The sequence below is a fragment of the Lycium barbarum genome, chromosome 5 (genome assembly GCF_019175385.1).
Source record: "Lycium barbarum isolate Lr01 chromosome 5, ASM1917538v2, whole genome shotgun sequence".
In the NCBI taxonomy this organism is placed as follows: Eukaryota; Viridiplantae; Streptophyta; class Magnoliopsida; order Solanales; family Solanaceae; genus Lycium; species Lycium barbarum.
The window spans coordinates 31,412,463-31,432,741 of NC_083341.1; the positions used below are offsets into that span (position 1 = coordinate 31,412,463).

At 38.2% G+C, this 20,279-nt stretch overlaps 1 protein-coding gene across 1 annotated transcript; it reads right to left on the reverse strand.

The window, feature by feature from the left end:
* Positions 1–14,056: 14,056 nt before the first annotated feature.
* Positions 14,057–15,578, reverse strand: LOC132639372 (uncharacterized). Its single transcript, XM_060355823.1, has 4 exons — positions 15,422–15,578; positions 15,004–15,320; positions 14,391–14,805; positions 14,057–14,283 (listed from the first exon to the last, which is right to left on the reverse strand). Exons 1-4 carry the CDS (start codon positions 15,576–15,578, stop codon positions 14,057–14,059), a joined length of 1,116 nt encoding a protein of 371 aa, XP_060211806.1.
* Positions 15,579–20,279: the final 4,701 nt, after the last annotated feature.

A 20,279-nucleotide genomic window follows, 5' to 3' on the forward strand; every position in this document is an offset into this window, starting at 1 on the left:
ACAAATGTTCCGAAAGGGGGGAAGAATGTTACACCTTGGAAAAATTTCCCGTTAACATACAGTGAATAGGCTAGCGAGGAGCACGAAGAATACGATGTTTTGATAAGTAAGAAATAGTATTTGATGATCCTAATCGAGGTCCAAGACATTTGACGTAAGGGAAAAAGGTTGTCAAGGAAAGCAAAGGATATGTTGTGTGTCGGGTAAAAATTATGAGCGACGAGTTAATGATGGCGTAATGATGTCTTGGAGAAGAGTGATAAAGTCCCTTAGATTGGTATTGAGGTGTTAATCAAGTGTCAAGAAGGTTCCATAAGGATTGAAGATCAAACGAGTCGACGAGAACAAGTTTCGGAGTGCTGGGCATTATACGGCCAAACATACTGGCCATATAAAACATACGGACCGTATGTCAAGCCGTATGACTTGCAAAGAATAAGGGTCCTCACTGGGCCAGATCTACGGCCACACATACAGTCAGTATAAATTATACGGACCGTATGTTGGTCCGTAGAATCTGGTCGGAACAGATTTTAAGTCGATATAAGGACCTCTCTCTCATTTAATTAATTTCATTTTCCACTCTCCACACTTCAAGAAAACCTCTGGAATTCTCTCCACTCTCCATCCACAAGAAACCAAGAGAAATCTATGATCAACTATACCAAACCCACAAAATCAAGTGTAGGAAACATATCAAAGTTCATCTAAGCCAAGAAATCCCAAAGGAAGTGAGCTAGGGTTTTTGTGCAAGAAAAGAATTTCCACTCAAGGCTTATTCTTCCATTATCTAAGGTGAGTTTTATGATCATTCCATGTTGTTTAAGGTTTTGAAAAGTTAAAACACTTGGATTGTAGAAAGATATAGAAAATGGGTCATGAATGTGTGAATAGTGTCATTGTTGAGTAGTAGTTTGGGGTGAATTGTAAATATTGGTATGTTGTGATTATAAGTCCGCTATAAATGAAATTTAGAACATGGAGTAAGTATTATATGTGAGAAAACGCGGTAGTGAACTATAACCACGATTATGGAGAAATTGGAGTGAAATTGCGAAATGCGGATAATGTAGATGAATGATGATTGTTGCCTATTATATTGTAAATGTTCTTATGGATGTTTGGGAGTTGATATATGATATGGAGAAAGTAGTAGAAACAAAGTAAATGCTGCCCAATTTTCCCTAAAAATAGTAATACGTTCTTATAGTCGATTAACTAATGTTGATGCGAATCCTCTTGAAGGTAGAAATGCGAGCATCGAAGGGGAACGATCAAGCGATAAAATTATTAAACGAAAGAGGTATGTAAGTCTAGTCCCTTCTTTCTATGGCATGACTTCTATGACATGAATCTTCTAAATTTCCCATAATCTTCCTAAACAAAGGAACTATGAGTCCATGACTGTAATGAGCTAGATATGTATGAAATAAAGAAAAGAGATACGACGAGAAAGATAATGATAATGATGAGTTAAGTATAAAGAGTCCTAGAGTAAAGGAAGATGTCCATGAAGCTAATGATTCTACGTATGGTTTCATTGATGTTTTTTCCTTGTATCAATTCACCTTAACATGTTAGTTCCTTCAAGGTGAGATGTGATGTTGATGATTACTCCATAATATAATCGGGGGTTCACGACCTTATGTCACCCCAACATAGCTATAGTTGCCTTTAAGCTCTAATGTATGTTTTGATGATAAATGTATAATGATGTTGAGTCATGATATGTCTATGAGATAAGTAATAACGTTAAGTTTATAATTAATTATATGACGATACGATTCCATCGTGCCTAGTTGGTCGGGCATGTCACCGCTAAGGCGGGCTGCTATGTTACACCGTGCCTAAAGGGCCGGGCATGATCACCACTAGTGGGCGGCATATTATGGTTACCCGGACACGGGTTAACGATGATGATGATGATGCGATGATATATGCGCTATGATGATACGTGTACTATGATTATATAAATATACGATATATGTATTCACCTATAAAACTCATGCAGGTTATAACTTCCTCCTATGGCTTATGATTCTTCTATTATGTTCATTTCATTCATGTCTTACATACTCAGTACAATGTTCGCACTGACGTCTGTTTTCTTTGGATGTTGTGTTCATGCCTACAGGTCGACAGGGAGACAGTGCGGACCCATAGGAGTCATCAACTGATTTACAGGAGCACTCCATTGTTCCGGAGGTGCTATTTGGTTTATTCTTTTATATAGATATATGTATATGTACTTGGGTACGGCGGGGTCTTGTTCCGTCCATATGTTTAGTACTCTAGTAGAGGCTCGTAGATACGCATGTGTGGGTAGTATGGTCTCACGATGCTACTATGGTGTATGTATTATTATTTTGATAGCAGAAGGGCTTATGTATATAAAAGTAATTATGTTTCCAAACGAGAAATGATTTTCTATGATTTGAGTATGAATAAGATAAGTAAGGGAATGCATGGTGCTCGGTGGTTAGCCCCGGGTACCCGTCACGGCCCCTAGTCGGGTCGTGACAGGCAGAGGGGGAGCATCCAGTTCAGGTGGTACCCAGCCCCGTATTTATGCTTTAGCCGAACGCCAGGATCTTGAGTCCTCCCCGGATGTGATTACACATATACTTTCTATATTCTCCCATGACGTTTATGCATTGATTGATCCGGGTTCTACGCTGTCTTATACTACTCCTTATATTGCTAACCGTACTGGGGTGGAACCTGAGCCAATTAAACCTTTTGAAGTATCTACTCCGGTTGGTGATCCCGTAATAGCTAGGCAAGTGTATAAAAATGGTGTGCTTGTGGTATGTGATCGCCAGACTACAGCCGATTTGATTGAATTAGAAATGTTAGATTTTGATGTGATTATGGGCATGGATTAGTTGGCCTCTTGTTATGCTAATGTGGATTGTAGAATGAAAATAGTTCGATTTCAATTTCCAGGAGAACCAGTGCTTGAATGGAAAGGTAATACAGCGTCTCCAAGGGGTAGGTTTATTTCCTACCTTAAGGCAAGGAAAATGATAGCTAAAGGATATATTTATCACCTAGTCCGAGTTCATGACACCAAAATTGTCACGACCCAACCCCGTGGGCCGTGACTAGTGCCCTAACTGGACACCCATACTCATTCACTTACCAAATCGACGTATCAAAGACTTATTCATATTTAACATACGTTATTTTGCACAGATACTGAGAACAGACGTCGTCTTAAGCGGTCACCTATAACAGAAATATCATACAGAAGCCGGCAGGCTGGCGGAATACACATCACCCGAATATACATACATATACATACATATGGGCCGTTTCGGCCATAATAGCAAATGGGACCGCTTAAGGCACAAGTCACAGACATCACCGAACAAACACGACCCATGACCCACATATATGTCTACAGGCCTCTACAAACCACAACAGAAACATATGACGGGACAGGGCCCCGCCGTACCCCAAATAACCATATACATATATGTCGAACATGTATAACAGAAGGTATGTACCAAAATATGAGCTCCGGATCAAAAGGAGTACTCCAAATAGCAGAATAAGTACCCTACTCTAGCGGGTCACCTGAACGAACGTCTGTACCTGCGGGCATGAAACGCAGCCCCCCGAAGAAAGGGGGTCAGTACGAAATATGTACTGAGTATGTAAAGCATGAAATACAGTAATCCAAATCATAACTGAAGTGAGAAATACGGAAAATGGATACAGAATTAGTATGTCAAAACCTGTTCTGAAAACATAAATAATGCAAATAAAAATCATGCCTAGGGCTCAAGAACGTGGTCGCCACTCCGACGCTGGCGCCACAACACATCATACTCTAGAAAGTTTCAAATCTCCGTACAATCCCTGAACATATCATATTATCAAAATATATCACATCATCAGAACACATCATCTGCCATATCACATCATAACGCCGTATATAAGCGGTACCCGGCCCTATGGCGAGGTCTCGGGAACCGTAACACATCATACTACCGAATATAACATAGTGCGCACGATCACAAAACCGGCCCGGGATCCGGCGAACGATGTAATAGTAGTATGCACGAGCGGAGTAGTGCGGAAACCATATGCATATAAGTAAATAAATTCCGAGACTCAATGAATAAATATATATACCGATATCAGAAAGCTCAGAAACAAGTATCGGGTCAATCGGAATTAGTATACGAAAGTTACGAGCTTTTGAAGTACGAAACCTTCTAAAAACATTTCATAAGCCATATTTGGAAATTCAAGTATCATTCATATTAGGAAACTTTCGAATAACGTTATGGATCAAATCAAATAGAGACTTTAAGACCATATTTACGTATCAAAATATTCATCAAAGACTTTAGTCATATCGATTCTCTTCCGAACAACATTCGGAAATATACCAACTAGAATCTTCGTACATCATATATACATATCAAACCATATGGAATACTTATGGAAATCAAAGACATCGGCAATCCTAGTGGCGCTAAGAATAGAATTTTCTTCAGAGTCATACATATACGTCATTTATTCGTTCCATAAAGGTCATGCCAAAAAAAAAGGCTAGGCTTTACATACCTCGCTCGCTCGCTAAAAAAAATCCCGACTCAAATCTCGGGCTCCCCAAGATCTACAATAACGTTATTAATTACCAAACGTTAGCTACAAGTACTTAGAAATTCAATCCTAACTAGCACTTGTCTACAGAAATTTCGCCAGCACCTCCCCTGTAAATTCAACATCCCCGAGAATTTAACTCGGCCAAATTTATCAACAATCATTTCAACAATACCAACAATTGATTTGAAACATATTCTAACATTAATAACCCGCACAACATTCAAAACGATCCAACCAAGCTCTAATCCATCCGAAACTCTATAAATGCAACAAAACTACAACGACGCATTTTCTCCTTTCAATTTCACAAACTACAACAACAATGCACACTTTAGCAACTCTATTTCCACAATTTGGCTATGACCTAGATGAATTTAAAAATATCTAGGAGAGAGAATTTCTTACCTTATATGCCAATAATTACTCTTTTCCGCCTTACTTCACTGTGAAGAAAGCCCGAATCCAATAACACGGCAAAACGAACAACGAGATCAAAGCGGTGCCCAACACCCGTATTTTATTCTTGAGAAGAACTACACTTTCCTGCCTCAAATTGCAGTGCCATTGCTGCTAGCAACATACGTTAATCCCTTCTAAGCCTATACGTGTATATATAAGAAGGACCCATAAAGTGAGTCATATACTAGCTTATCCAAGATGATGACAAGCAAGAAGCTACTAAAATAGGATTTTTGTGAGCAAGTAGTTCGTTGACTGGTGGGGAAATCCTTGAGAGGGTATATAGTGGGGTTTTCCCTAACTTAAGTTGAGAAGTAGCAAAATGTATATTATTTCCATACTAGCTAATAACGTTGCTGGTGTAGTATGTATAGGTTCTCAAGAGGCAAGTGTATTCATCAAAGTAAAATAGTAGTTGTAGACTATTTAGAGGACCGTGGGGTCCACCCCCAACAATCCTTTTCTTTGATATAATAATTCTTACAGATTCAAATAGGTTGTACTAGTCACCAAGTATATTTTTACTCCATGCAACCACGTGTAAAGGTCTGCCACTTCAATCACTTATCCACTATTCTTTTAATGTATTGAATTGTCTCTCATGAATATCCATAATTCTAATGTTGCTGCTCAATGAAGTTCCACGTTGCTGCTCCATAATTCAAGGCACAACGTGTATGTGTACTTGTAGTGCTTGCAGCCCACTTAAATTATATCCATTAATTTCCGGTCTTCCACTATAATTCCCCTCTTCATCAATCACACGCATAATTAATTTCTTGACCTCAATTTACTTAAATAAATCATTTTTGATACACTTCATATGTTCATTATCATAATCATGTAGTATAACATACTCCATAGCCTCATTTGCCAGACATAAAATATTATTTTCCATCATCGTCGTCACACTTTTTCGTCTTAAATCATTTTGGGACTTCATTCCTTGTATACACCGAGCTCTTGAGTTTCATCCTTGGAAATGATCGAATTCTCCGGGCTCGAGTAAATTTTGCTCATATTGGACGATTAAATTTTTCCTAATCCAAAAATACGGCATATTTTGGAGTCAGATGGAAACTTATTAGAAAAAGATTATTGCTGGCAAAATTTCTTAATTATAAAGAATGAATAGGTAGTGATGATGTCTAATACATGTCCAAAATCCATATGGTAACGTGGATGATATGCCATCCCTCCAATTATTTTAATATAAAAAGTAAAATCATAAGACATAATCTCATACACTAATATTTTAATATTTCCTTGAAATACATAAGCTTCCAAAACTTTTGTTATTGAAATATCATATAAACTTAAGACATACACGTATTTCACAAAAACTAATACATCTGGAAATTATGTTCGTCTAATTATAATCTTTCCTCAACCTAACATCAAGAGTACAAATTATTGTACTATCAATTCTCATAATGGAAAAAAGATAGCTTTTCATAAGAGAAAATAATTTATGTACCCATAACAAATAAAATCTCATTTCTAAATGTCCTCATACCACACGTATAATTAAAAATGTATCCCAGAAGTAGTAACAGTAATAACTATAGAAAATCATACTTATCAAATATTTACTAAAAGGGGTTTACTTAAAAGAAACTACCATATCAAGACCATATATAATAGTTTCAAAATTCATCAAACTTATTCCGTTACTAATGTCATTGAACTCGTATGCTTTCCAACTTGTGAAAACGCGGGATGTAACAGAAATAAAGCCACCGACTTTTCAATCCGTCCCGATAGTAAATGAATTTCCGAATGTAATTCCAGATGAATTTCCAGGCCTTCCTCTAGAAAGGGAGATTGATTTTGTGATTAATGTGTTGCCGGACACCAAGCCTATCTATTCCTCCCTATCGAATGGCTCCTGCAGAATTGAAAGATCTAAAGGCACAACTGAAAGATTTGCTTGAGAAGGGATTCAGTAGGCCCAGTTCGTCACCGTGGGGAGCACCTGTCCTATTTATGAGAAAGAAAGATGGTTACCTACGGATGTGCATTGACTATAGGCAGCTGAACAAGGTGACGATAAAGAATAAATATCCGCTTCCAAGGATCGATGATTTGTTTGACCAATTACAGGGTGCCAAATGGTTTTCCAAGATTGACCTAAGATCGAGGTATCTCCAAGTAAGAGTTAGAGAAGAAGATATACCCAAAACGGCTTTCAGAACAAGATACGGCTATTATGAGTTTCGGGTGATGTCATTTGGGTTGAATAATACTTCGGCGGTGTTTATGAATCTGATGAATAATATATTCAGGCCCTTTCTAGACCAATTTGTGATCGTGTTTATCGATGAAATTTTAGTATATTCTCGGTCAGAAACGGAGCATGCAGACAACTTGCGTATTGTCCTTGGAATTCTTCGGGCTCTGGAATTGTATGCTAAATTTTCGAAATGTGAGTTTTGGTTGACTTATGTAGCTTTTTTGGGCCATATCATTTCAGGTGATGGTATTCGGGTCAATACTCAGAAAATTGAGGCTGTGAAGACTTGGCCAAGGCCTACAACGCCTACCCAAGTCCGTAGCTTTCTGGGGTTGGCAGGTTACTACAAAAGATTTGTGGAAGGATTTTCCTCTATTTCAGCACCATTAATGAAGCTAACTCAAAAATCAGCAAAATTGCAGTAAGCTGATGCTTGTGAACGCAGTTTCCAAGAATTGAAGGATAGATTAACTTCAACCCCAGTCCTGACACTCCCAAAAGGACTAGATGGTTATGTTGTGTATTGTGATGCCTCTGGTGTTTGGCTAGGTTGTGTGTTGATGCAACACAGTAAAGTTATTGCCTATGCTTCCCGGCAGTTGCGGAAACATGAAATGAACTATCCGACCCATGATCTTGAATTGGCCGCGGTTATTCATGCGCTATCAATGTGGAGACATTACTTGTACGGCGTACATGTTGATATTTATACATATCACAAGAGTTATCAATATATTTTCAACCAGAAGCACTTAAATCTACGACAGAGGCGATGGTTAGAATTATTAACGGATTATGATGTAAGTCTTTTATACCACCCCGGAAAGGCGAATGTAGTAGCTGATGCACTTAGCCGCACATCAATGGGTAGTCTATGTGATGTCCCTCCAGAAAATAAAGAATTAATCCGTGAGCTTCACCAGCTAGCTAGTCTCGGAGTCCGTCTAATTGATTCAGGCAATGTAGGAATAGGTATTCACAACCCAGCTATTTCGTCCTTAGATATGGAGGTGAGAGAGCGCCAATATGAAGACCCTCAGTTAAGTCATTACAGAGCTACATTTCCTGAGAAAGAGAAGTCGCCATTTGAAGTTTCTTCCAAATACTGCGAGACTACGTCGTCGTATTCTAGAAGAAGCTCATTACTCTCGGTACTCCATTCACCCTGGAGCGACAAAAATGTATCACGATCTTAAGTCAATGTATTGGCGGGATGGAACGAAGAAAGACATAGCCGTATTTGTAGCTCAATGCCCAAATTGCCAACAAGTGAAAATTGAGCATCAAAAGCCAGGAGGATTATTGCAAGCGATGGAAATTCCATCCTGGAAATGGGAAGTGATTATCATGGATTTCATGGTAGGTTTGCCTCGTTCTCGGAAAAAATATAACTCCATATGGGTGATCATGGACAGACTCACGAAATCAACTCATTTTCTTCCAGTCAGAACCACATATTCAGCAGAACATTATGCAAGGTTGTATCTTAAGGAGATTGTGCGACTTCATGGTGTCCCGATATCTATTATCATAGATCGAGGAGCACAATTTACAGCTAAATTCTGGAAATCTTTCCAAGAAGGTTTGGGTACTCAGGTATGACTTAGAACCGCGTTCATCCACAAACTGATGGGCAAGCTGAACGCATTATTCAGACCTTAGAGTATATGTTACGGGCGTATGTGCTAGATTTCGGTGGTAATTGGGATGACCACTTACCTCTTATTGAGTTTGCATAAAACAACAACTATCATTCTAGTATTCAAATGGCCCTTATGAAGCTCTGTATGGAAGAAAGTGTAGATCCCCAATTGGATGGTTTGAAGTAGGAGAGGTACAGCTAATAGGTCCGGAGCTGATTCAACAATCGTTGGAAAAGATCAAGGTTATCCGAGATCAATTATTGACAGCCCAAAGTCGCCAGGAATCTTATGCGGACAACCGTCGGCGAGACTTGGAATTTCAAGTTAATGATTAGATATTTCTAAAAGTATCAATGATGAAAGGTGTGAAGAGATTTGGCAAGAAGGGCAAACTTAGTCCCTGATATATTGGTCCTTATAAATTGTACATAAGGTGGGCCAAGTATCTTATGAATTGAATTTACCTCCAGGGCTTGAATCAGTCCACCAAGTCTTTCATGTGTCAATGCTCAACAAATGTGTTGGAGATCCAGCTCGAATCATGCCAGTTAATGATATTCAAATTACAAAAAAGTTGGATCATGAAGAGGTGCCTATAGCCATATTAGATCGGCAAGTACATAAGCTTAGAAATAAAGAGGTAGCCTCAGTTAAAGTCTTGTGGAGGAATAATAATCGAGAGGAAATGACTTGGGAAGTAGAAGAAAAGATGAAATCCAAATATCCGCAACTGTTTCCACCCTCGGAAGAAGTTCAAGATGAGACACCATTATAGTAAGGTATGTAATGCTTCTTTTAATGCTTTTGGTCATGTGTGGCCCTATTTTCTTACCATTGTGTTGTATCCTTATGAGGCATTGTTATTGCGGGTTGTTACGACAGGATGGTAGTGCCATATTACAAGGGAAACTCTAGCAAAAATTTTGTAGAACCCCCGAGAATTTAACATTCGGGGACGAATGTTCTTAAAAGGGGGGGGGGGGGGATGTTACACCTTCCGTTTTGTTGCAAGGAGATTTTGGCTTATTGGCGGTGTGTACCTTCGGTTCGATAATCTGCACCAGAGTTTTGGACATGAGATATTTTACCTTGTATGTGTACATGAGTATAAGTATGCATTCTTGACATTACGAGGGAACTAGAAGTGAAACTAATCGAATCGGAGCAGTTCAGAAAAAATTGCTGAAACCAGTCAGCGTCGACGACCCAAAGGATGATCGTCGACACGTCGAAGAGCCATCGTCTGGCACCGTTGACAGGGTTCTGCAATTAGGCATCTCAGGCGGCAGTTCGACGGGGCATATCGACGGACAGTCTACCTGCGGATCTGGAATTTTCCAACCCTGATTATAAATATAAGATCCCACATTTTTATTCCATTATTCTCCCAAAAACAGATCCTACATCTCTCTAGAACTCTAAAAAATCCTCCCTCTATTTCTACAACAAATCTACACCAAAAACCAAGATCAAAAGCAAAGATTAAGAGATTCATGTACTAGGAAGCCTATTAGGGTTTGTGAAGTGTAAGAATTTCTTTGGTATTCAAGTGGGGGATTTCATTCTAATGGAGTAGATTGACTCAAAGCTTGTTCCTAAGTGATTAAGGTGAGTTTTATGTTTTTTTTTCATGTTATTGAGAATATTGAGTAGTTAAAAGACTTGGATTATGGAAGAAAGTGGAATATGAGCTTAAATATGGAAATAATGGTCTGTTGGGTAGTAAGTTAATGTGAATCATGATTCTTAGTATGAGATTAATATAATCTCGTTAGAGATGATGCTAATGACGTTAAGGAAATGTTATGTGAGGAATAAATATGATGTTGTATTATAATTATGGTTATGGATATCCTTGGAGGGGAATTGTGAGAATTGAATAATGCTTAGCTTAAAGAGGTAATTGATTAGAATATCATGGGTGTTGTTGTTGATGGTTGGAAATTGTTACAGTTGGAGAAAGTGGTTGAAACAATGGGGATATTTCCCAATTTTCGTTAGCACTTAGTCGCTCTAGCTTAAGCTTGAGTATGTCTTCAATTATCTAATCTTAGTACGAATTCCCTTGAAGGTAGAATCGCAAGCTTGAGGGGCACACAATTATACGATAGAGTTAAAAAGATACAAAGGTATGTGAGGCTAGTCCCTCCTTTTTCCAAGGCATGATTTCTATGACATGACTTCCTTTATTTTTTTCCATGACCTTCTTACATTCCGGAAACTATGAGTCTATGTTTATAAAGAGCTCCTCACGAGATAAAGATAAGAGATACGTTACGAATATGATAATGATGACGATGAATCTAAGTCTAGAGATTCTAAAGCTCATGATATGATATTTTTATGAAGCTAATGATCCTTATACGATTCCTTGATATTACTCATTGTTGCTAGACTCACCTTATAATGCTAGTCCCTTCAAGGTGAGGCATGATGATCAGGACTACTCCATAATGGAATCGAGGGTTCTCGACCTTACGTCACCCCGATAGAGTTGTAGCTTTAATTGAGTTCTAATGCATGCTGTATGATAAGCACATGATGATGAGATTGCATCGTGCCTAGATGGCCGGGCATGACACCGCGAAGGCGGGCAGCTTATGATTACACAGTGCCTAGATGGCCGGGCATGACACCGCGAAGGCGGACGGCTTAAGATAACACCGTGCCTAGATGGTTGGACATGACACCACTAGTGGGCGGTATGTGATAGTTACCCGGACGTGGGTTAACGATGGTGGTATATTTGATATGCATAACATGTATTTTCCATTAAAAGCTAAGCAGGTTATATCTTCGCCTTATGTTTCATCATTTCTTTATTATGTTGGTATTATTCATGCCTTACATACTCAGTACACTTTTCGTACTGACGTCCTTTTCTTTTGGATGCTATGTTCATGCCCACAGGTAGACAGGGAGATGGTGCAGACCCGTAGGAGCTTATCTTATCAGCAAGTTTACAGGAGCACTCCACTACTCCGGAGGTGCTACTTATGGTTATATTATTTTGTGTATATATTTGGGTATGACGGGGTCCTGTCCCGTCCTTATGACACAGTACTCTAGTAGAGGCTCGTAGATACGGATACGTGGGTAGTTGATGTCTTATGGATATATCGGTGTATCTTTTGTATATCATTTTTGTAGCCATGAGGGTTTATATATATATATATATATGTATGTATGTATATGTTTCCTTCGAGATTGTGTATGTTCAGGTTGGGTATGATGACTAGCATAATGAGTGGTGCTTGGTAGTCAGCTCCGGGTACCCGTCGTGGCCCCCTAGTCGGGTCGTGACACTTCTTCGAGTTTAAACATTGTTCAATCCTCAACCATAATTACAACACAACACCATGTTCATCTACATATACTACTCCTTCAATATCCTTAATATCATTCATAACAAAAGTATACTCATAGCATACTAAGAATCATGACTCAAGTTAACTTACTACTCAAAATATCATTATTCCCATATTTGAGCTCATATTCTATTTTCATCTCACATCCAAGTCATTCAACCACTCAAATACTCTTAATAACATGAAATAGATGTAAAACTCACCTTTGATCACGTAAGGATGAACTTTGGATGAATATACCCCACTTGAGAACAACCCTCCCAACTTCAATACCAAAGGAGTTCTTGATTTCTATAAACCCTAGTGAGCCTCCTTGCACTTGATCCTCTTGATTCTTGGTGTTTAGTCTTTGCTTTCTCTTGTATTTGTGTTAATATGGTGTGTAGAATATTTTGGAGTTCTCAAGAGGTGTGGAGACGATGAGAAATAAGAAATAAAAACTTGGGTCACCTTTTTATAAAAAAACCTAAGCTGCCCGATAGGATTTATACGGACACTTATACGGTCTGTTTAAGTGAACGTATAATAGCACCAGTGATGACCCTTCACTGTAACTATTATACGGACCATTATGCGGACCGTATAAGTGGTCGTATAACTCACCTTTTCCAAAACTGTTTTCGTCGATTCGTTTGATCTCAAATCCTTTTGGAGTCTTCTTGGCACTTGTTTGACACTTCACTAACCATCTAAGGAGCCCTATAACTCCTTCCCAAGACATTACTAAATAATTGTTAACTCGATACTTAGAAAAACCTCTCCAAACACGACTTATACTTTACTCCCTTCGACGAACTTAGTCTCACCGATTCATCTAGCTTTAAAATCTTGTCGTATGCACTTTAAAGCTACTAAATACTCTCCTTATTGTCATAAGGACTTCAGTTCACCTTAAGCTTGCGGTAGTCTATTCACAGCACAACCATATGAAATGTCCGAGGTGTAATAGAGTGGGACTTTTTCGACCATTTCTACTTTTTAGTTAGGAGTTGGCAAAACTTTTGAGCTGGTTAGGTGAAGCATTGCAGACAATAATATGTTGGACTAGGAATAACACCTTTTCTAGAATTTGGTTATTTTCTTTTTAAGAATCATAGAGGTGGAAATCATTATCATTTGGTCTTCAGGTTGTTATGCAGAGGCGGATCCAGGATTTAACTTTAGGGATTCAAGATTTAAAATTTTAGGACAGGCCTCAAAGTACCATATAATAATAACCGAACCAAACAACGAACATCGATATTCAAAAATTTTAAAAATAATAAACCACCTTACACTCAAAACATAGAGATACTTTTTAAACCCCTTCACCCCGCTATACCCAAAAATTTACATTTCAATAGTGTAGACATTGAAACAGCTAAGTACTGGATACAAGAAAATGATACTATACTTTAGTTTAAATAAAGTGGTTTGAGATATTCTCTACAACACATAAATCTCATTAAGTTTTATTCAGCTATTTCCTTACTTTTCAGGTGTACAAGTATTACAGTGAAAGCACAAAAAAGTAAAATATTTGCAGAAGAGCCAGGCTAAATCAAATCATATAACTATTATCAACATGCAAAAGAGATACATATTTATAGTAAATATCACCATTACAATTGTCCCCGACGACTTGTCATGTTTTGAAAACGATCAATCATCGCATCATTTGGTACACTTTCAAATACTTCATCTTCTATATATGAAACTAAACAATCATTGAGAAATTCATCACCAATTCTACTTCACAAGTCATTTTTTATGTAGTTCATTGAAGAAAAAGGTCTTTCTACTCTTGCAGTAGCCAAGGGCAATATCAAGCTTAACTTCACAAGCAAATAAACAAGTCTCCAAGTCTTGTGCAGATTTGTTTCAACTAATGTTTCTGAAAGATCTCGAAGTCCTTTCAAGTTAGAGAAATCACTATCTTCTCTCACAAAGAGAATATAGTTGTCAAGCTCGTAACTGAGATCTTCAAGCTTGGAAACACTAAACTCATCATGATAAAGTGTACTAAGTTTCATAATTTTGTCTTTATCATAATTTGCAAAAGAATTGTCCGGACTCAAACTAGCATACCTAGAAGCAAATCACTATTCACTGCATCAAAACGACTATTAAGCTCCGCAAGTTGCAAATCAATAACAGCATTAAAGACTTCTATAAGAAAATGATGAGAATATGTGACACTTGAACTCTTGCACTTTGACTTTCCAATATGATAGTTCTTATCCATTTCAGGAATTAGAATATCATGCTTCACACAAAATGAAGAGACATCTTCAATCCAAGATTTCCATTTAGACTCTCTCATCGTTTGTAGTTGCCTCTTGGCAAAACCAACAAGCTTCATAGTATTCACAATATCTTGATATTTTCTTTGCAAAGTCATATTCAAATCATTTTTAATTGCCAACACTTTCAACATCAATTGCAACATACGCACAAACTCAAAAGATTTTATATCATTCATTACTTTTTGCCATGGATCTCTCTAGATAAGTTGTACCCTCACTTCCAATTACTTCAAGCACATGAACAATTGATGAGAATAATGTAATAAAATTACGTAGTGTTTTAAAGTGAGATCCCCAACGGGTGTCACCCGGCCTTTGAAGCGCAAGTTCTTGATTTAGTCCACTTCCCGTATGAACTTCACCAAGCACTAGTAATTCCTCTAGTTTTTTTTTACTTGATCTTCTCGAGGAATCTCCCTACGCTTAAAAGAACCTCCAATAATATTCAATACATTAGCAACAATATCAAAAAATTGATCTACATCATAGTGTTTCTTTGCAACAGTTACAAAAGTCAATTGCAACTGATGAGCAAAGCAATGTATGCAATAAGCTGAAGGATTGTCTTCCAGAACTAGAGTTTTAAAACCATTGATTTTTCCTTGCATGTTACTAGCTCCATCATAACCTTGTTCCCGTGTTTGAGATGGAATCAATGAATGCTCTAACAACAAAGAATAGATAGCATATTTCAATGCAATTGCAGTTGTATCTTTAAGATGAATAACACTAAGGAATCGTTCAATAAGTGTGCCTTCTTTGTTAACATATCTAAGAACAAGAACAACACTAAGGAATCGTTCATAAGTGTGCCTTCATTGTTTCTCATTTGTTCCTTATGAGAAACATCCTTAGATTCATCAACCAATATGCCAAAGTAATCACCATTTAAATCTTCAACAATTGCTTTCATTGTTTCTTTTGCACAAGCATACATGATCTCCTTTTGGATGCTTCGAGCAATCATCATGTTATTTTGTTGAGCATTTTTGTCACAACCCGACTAAGGGCCATGACGGGTACCCGAGGCTAACCACCGAGCACCGCTCATACCATTACCCATTGTACTCATCAAGCGTTCATTCATTAATCTTATACTCAAGTCATAGGAAAAACCATTTTCACTTCGAAACATAATTACCTTTATATACATAAGCCCTTCGGCTATCAAAATAATGTACATACAATAATGACTTCGTGAGACCATACTACCCACACATACGCATCTACGAGCCTCTACTAGAGTACTAGACATATGGACGGGATAGGACCCCATCATGCCCAAAACATATATACACAAAAGAATAAATCAATGGCACCTCCGGAATAATGGGGTGCTCTCAAGGTCTGCTAGTAGCTCCTACGAGTCTGGATCACCTCCTTGCCTACCTGTGGGCATGAACACAGCGTCCAAAGAAAACGAACGTTAGTATGAACATTGTATTGAGTATGTAAGGCATCAACAATAATAATACATCAATGAAATAAGGAACCATCAAATGAGGAGCAACTTGTAACTGACTATCAATTATAAAAGAAATAATGCACGCTGGCTTACTCCATAATCATCATCATATCATGTATGCATATATGTATAAGTTGCCCGACCATATAGGTACGGTGTAATAATCATTAGCCCGCGTCCAGGCCTCCCGCGTCTGGGGTACCATCTCATGCCGCCCACTAGTGGTGTCTGCCCATGCCATCTAGAAATGGTGTATACACTGCCCGCCTTAGCGGTGTCTGCCCGGCTATATAGGCGCGGTGTAATATCATTATCATGTACTCGTCATAATGCATGCATAGAACTCAAAGACAACTATACTTTATCGAGGTGACATAAGGTCGTGAACTCCCGATTCCATTATGGAGCATTCATAAGCATTCTGCCTCACCTTGAAGGAATTAGCATATAAGGTGAGTGTATACAATAAACAACATCAATGGATCGTAGTTAACATCATTAACTTTGTAGAAACATCATATCGTGAACTCTAGAATCTTTGGACTTAAGCTCATCATCATCATGTTTATAATATCTCTTATTTTTAACTCATATGGCTATTCATGAACATAGACTCTTAGTTTTCTGGAATGTAGGAAATTCGTGGAGAAGGAGGGAAGATCATGTCATAAGATTCATGCCTTAGTAAGAAGGGACTAGCCGCACATCCCTTTTCCTTTGACTATTCTACCGCTTGATCGTTCTCCTTCAATGCTCACGTCTTTACCTTCAGGGGAGTTCGTATTAACATTAGCTAAACGATTATAAGAACGTGCTTACTAAAGCTAGAGAAAATTGGGCAGCATTTCCTTTGTTTATACAACTTTCCTCATAACACATATCAACTCCCAAACATCCATAACAACATTCACAATATTATAAGCAACAATCATTATTCATCTACGTTTTCAACATTTCACAATTGCACTTCAATTCCTCAATAACCATGGTCATAGTACACTATTATGTTTTCTCACATATAATGCTTATCCCATATTCTAAATGTCACTTATAGCATATGTTATATCCCGTATTTTGTGCATTGGGACATTTTAAGGCTACCGCGATAAGTTAAGGACAAGGTTATATTTTTTATTTTTTTTAACACACAAGTTACTTAGGAATATTATTGGTATGGAATATAAAGGGCAAATTTGGAATTAGGAAATTAATTCTTCATGAACCACAAAAACCCACAAGTGGTCGTGTGGTTTGGTGTGGGCTCCCACCAATGCCTTGGCCAATTGCTTCAAGCCATGAGGTGGGGCATGTGTTCACTTTGTATGGGCCATGTAATTATATATATATAGATGGGTGATGACCAAGCAAGACTCATTATTCATCTTTTCCAACTCTAGAAACTTGGAGAAAAAAAAGGGGGAACCATTCGGCCAAGGCTAGCTGAAATGGGTCCCATGAAAAATTGATCAAAAAATATTTTCTTCTAGTAATTCAACCAATTGGAAGGTCCTTAATAACGTGGAGTAGTTGTTGGAGCAATCAAACCATTCAATTGTGCAATTTACAACTCTAGCCAAGTAAGAAGATGAGTGGAAAAAGGTAAGGTTTAATCTTCTCTTTCGTGTGTCATGGATGATTTGTGCATGTTGTAGTGTGTAGAAATGGATGAAATTCATGAAATTATGTGTGTTGAGTTGTAGCCGTGTAGGTGTTTGTGTTGTGTAGAAGGGATGAATTAATTTTACTTAGCATTTTAGTTATTGTTGTTGTGGATTCTATGATGCAAATGGAGGTTTAATGGTTCAAGGTGGCGTTGTAATTTTTTGTGGGTTGTTATAGGAATTAATGTGATTCTAATATGGTTTCTTGTAATCATGAGAATGAAGTTGTTAACGTGTAAATTGTTGGTGTAGTTCATACACTTGGGAGCAAGGAATGTGTTGTTGTTGTTGTTTTTATTGAGCTTGGAAGATTGCGGATTGTGTTGTTGTGGTTGATTTGAATGTAAATGAAATGTCGTTGAATTAAGTAGAAAGGTTTACTAACGTTAGAACGCAATTCAGATTAATTGTTGAAGTTGAAAATATGATTGTTGGTATTGTTGTTGGTGATTTGGCCGAGTTGAGTTCTCGGGGTTGGTTGAACTTATAGGGGAAATGCTGCCCAAATTTCTGTAGGTGGATTGCTAGTTTAGAACCGGATTCCTAAATACCTATAGCTAATGTTTGATATCTTTTGACGTTGTTGTAGATCTTGGGAAAGTCGAGACTTAAGTTTGGATTAGCTTAGGAAGCGGGCAAGGTATGTAAGGCTTACCCTTTCTTTCTTTTGGCATGACCTAGAGCTAAGTAAGGTATGACACGCATCTTGGGGTAACTCTATTCTTTAGTTCCGAGCTTGTTTACGATTTTTATTCACTTCTTGACACTAGCCTACTTAGTACATTCAAGCTCATTGTATGATTGAATAACGAGCAAAGCATAGAGAGTCCCTATTCCAAAAAGGGTTCTATAAGGGTTAACGTCCATAACTTTCTTACGCTAACTCGGATTGACTCGAAACGTGTTTATGATCCTTCAAGTGTCGATTAGTGTACTTACCTATCGAGTCTTAAAATTTGATTTATTTGCATATAGTTTCTCACTACTCTGCTCGTGCATGCCTCAATATGTCCTTCACTGAGTCCTGGGCCAGGACACGTTCTCGTGCGTACTCCACTGCATTGTTCACCGCGTCCCTCACTAGAGGGCCGGGGCACGTTATATATATGATGATATGATGACATGATGATACGGGGGTGGCGGCCAGGATGGCATATGATGACTCTATCCACCGAGTCCCTCACTAGAGGGCCGGGACACGTTATATGTATATATGATATATGATATTGACATGCATGATTTTCATTTCAAAAGGCAAGTGTGTTGATGTTTTTAACAGTCATACTTGTTTCTGGTAATTCTCCGTTTTAGTTATGATCCTCTTTACTGTATTTCATGCCTTACATACTCAGTACATATTCTGTACTAACCCCCTTTCTTCGGGGGCTGCGTTTCATGCCCGCATGTACAGACGTTCGTTTCGGTGACCCGTCAGCCTAGGACATCCATTCGGCTATTTTGAAGTGCTCCCTTGTTCCGGAGCCTATACTTTTGGTACAGACCCTTCTGTTGTGAATATGTATATATGTATATATGTCTAATTAGGATACGGTGGGGCCCTGTCCCGCCATATGACACTGTTGTTACTCTTAGAGGCCTGTAAACATGTATGTGGGTCATGGGTGGTCATTGTGCAGTTATGTCAGTGTGATTACATTTTGGCAGTTCCCTGCATTACGATAGCTTGACCGGCTTGTGTGCGACATCATATGTGACAGTTTTATACAGCGTTTTGTCTTGCATTTATAAAAGCCCTTAATATGCTAATCGCAAGTTTGATAAATGTCCATCTGGTTGAGTCGTGACAGTACAGGTTGACAATAGGTAGTATGATAAGGAGTGCTCGGTAGGCAATACTAGGTACCTGTCATGTCCCTCTGATTAGGTCGTGATAGCATACTTACAATCACAACATATCAATTTTTATGATTCACTCCAAACTACTACTCAAAATCGCATTATTCCTATCTTTGTGACCCATTTTCTATATCCTTCCATAATCTAAGTCTTTCAACCTCTCATTACCTTAAACAACATGAAAAGATCATAAAACTTACCTTAGATATTCTAGGAATAAGCCTTGAGTGGAAATACTTCTCTTGCACCAAAACCCTAGTTCACTTCCATTGGAATTCCTTGGCTTGGATGAACTTTAATGTGTCTCATACACTTGATTTTGTTGGTTTGATGAAGTTGATCATCAATTTCTCTTGGGTTCTTGTGGAAGAAGTGTGGAACCCTCTAGAAGCCTTGAGAGAGATGAAGAAGTGTGGGAAATGAAATTAGTGAAGTGGGATCACATTTATATAATTGAACTTAACTCAGCCCATCGGGACTTCTACGGACACTTATACGGTCCGTATAACATCGCACGGCCCGTATAAGTGGTCGTGGTTCACCACCAAGCAATCATCATCTCTGCTGGGTGTTATACGGACCCTTATACGGTCCGTATAATGTTTTACGGACCGTATAATGTTATACGGACCGTATAAGTCGATCGTATAACTCCATTTCCCTGAAATGATCTCCGTCGTTCGTTTGA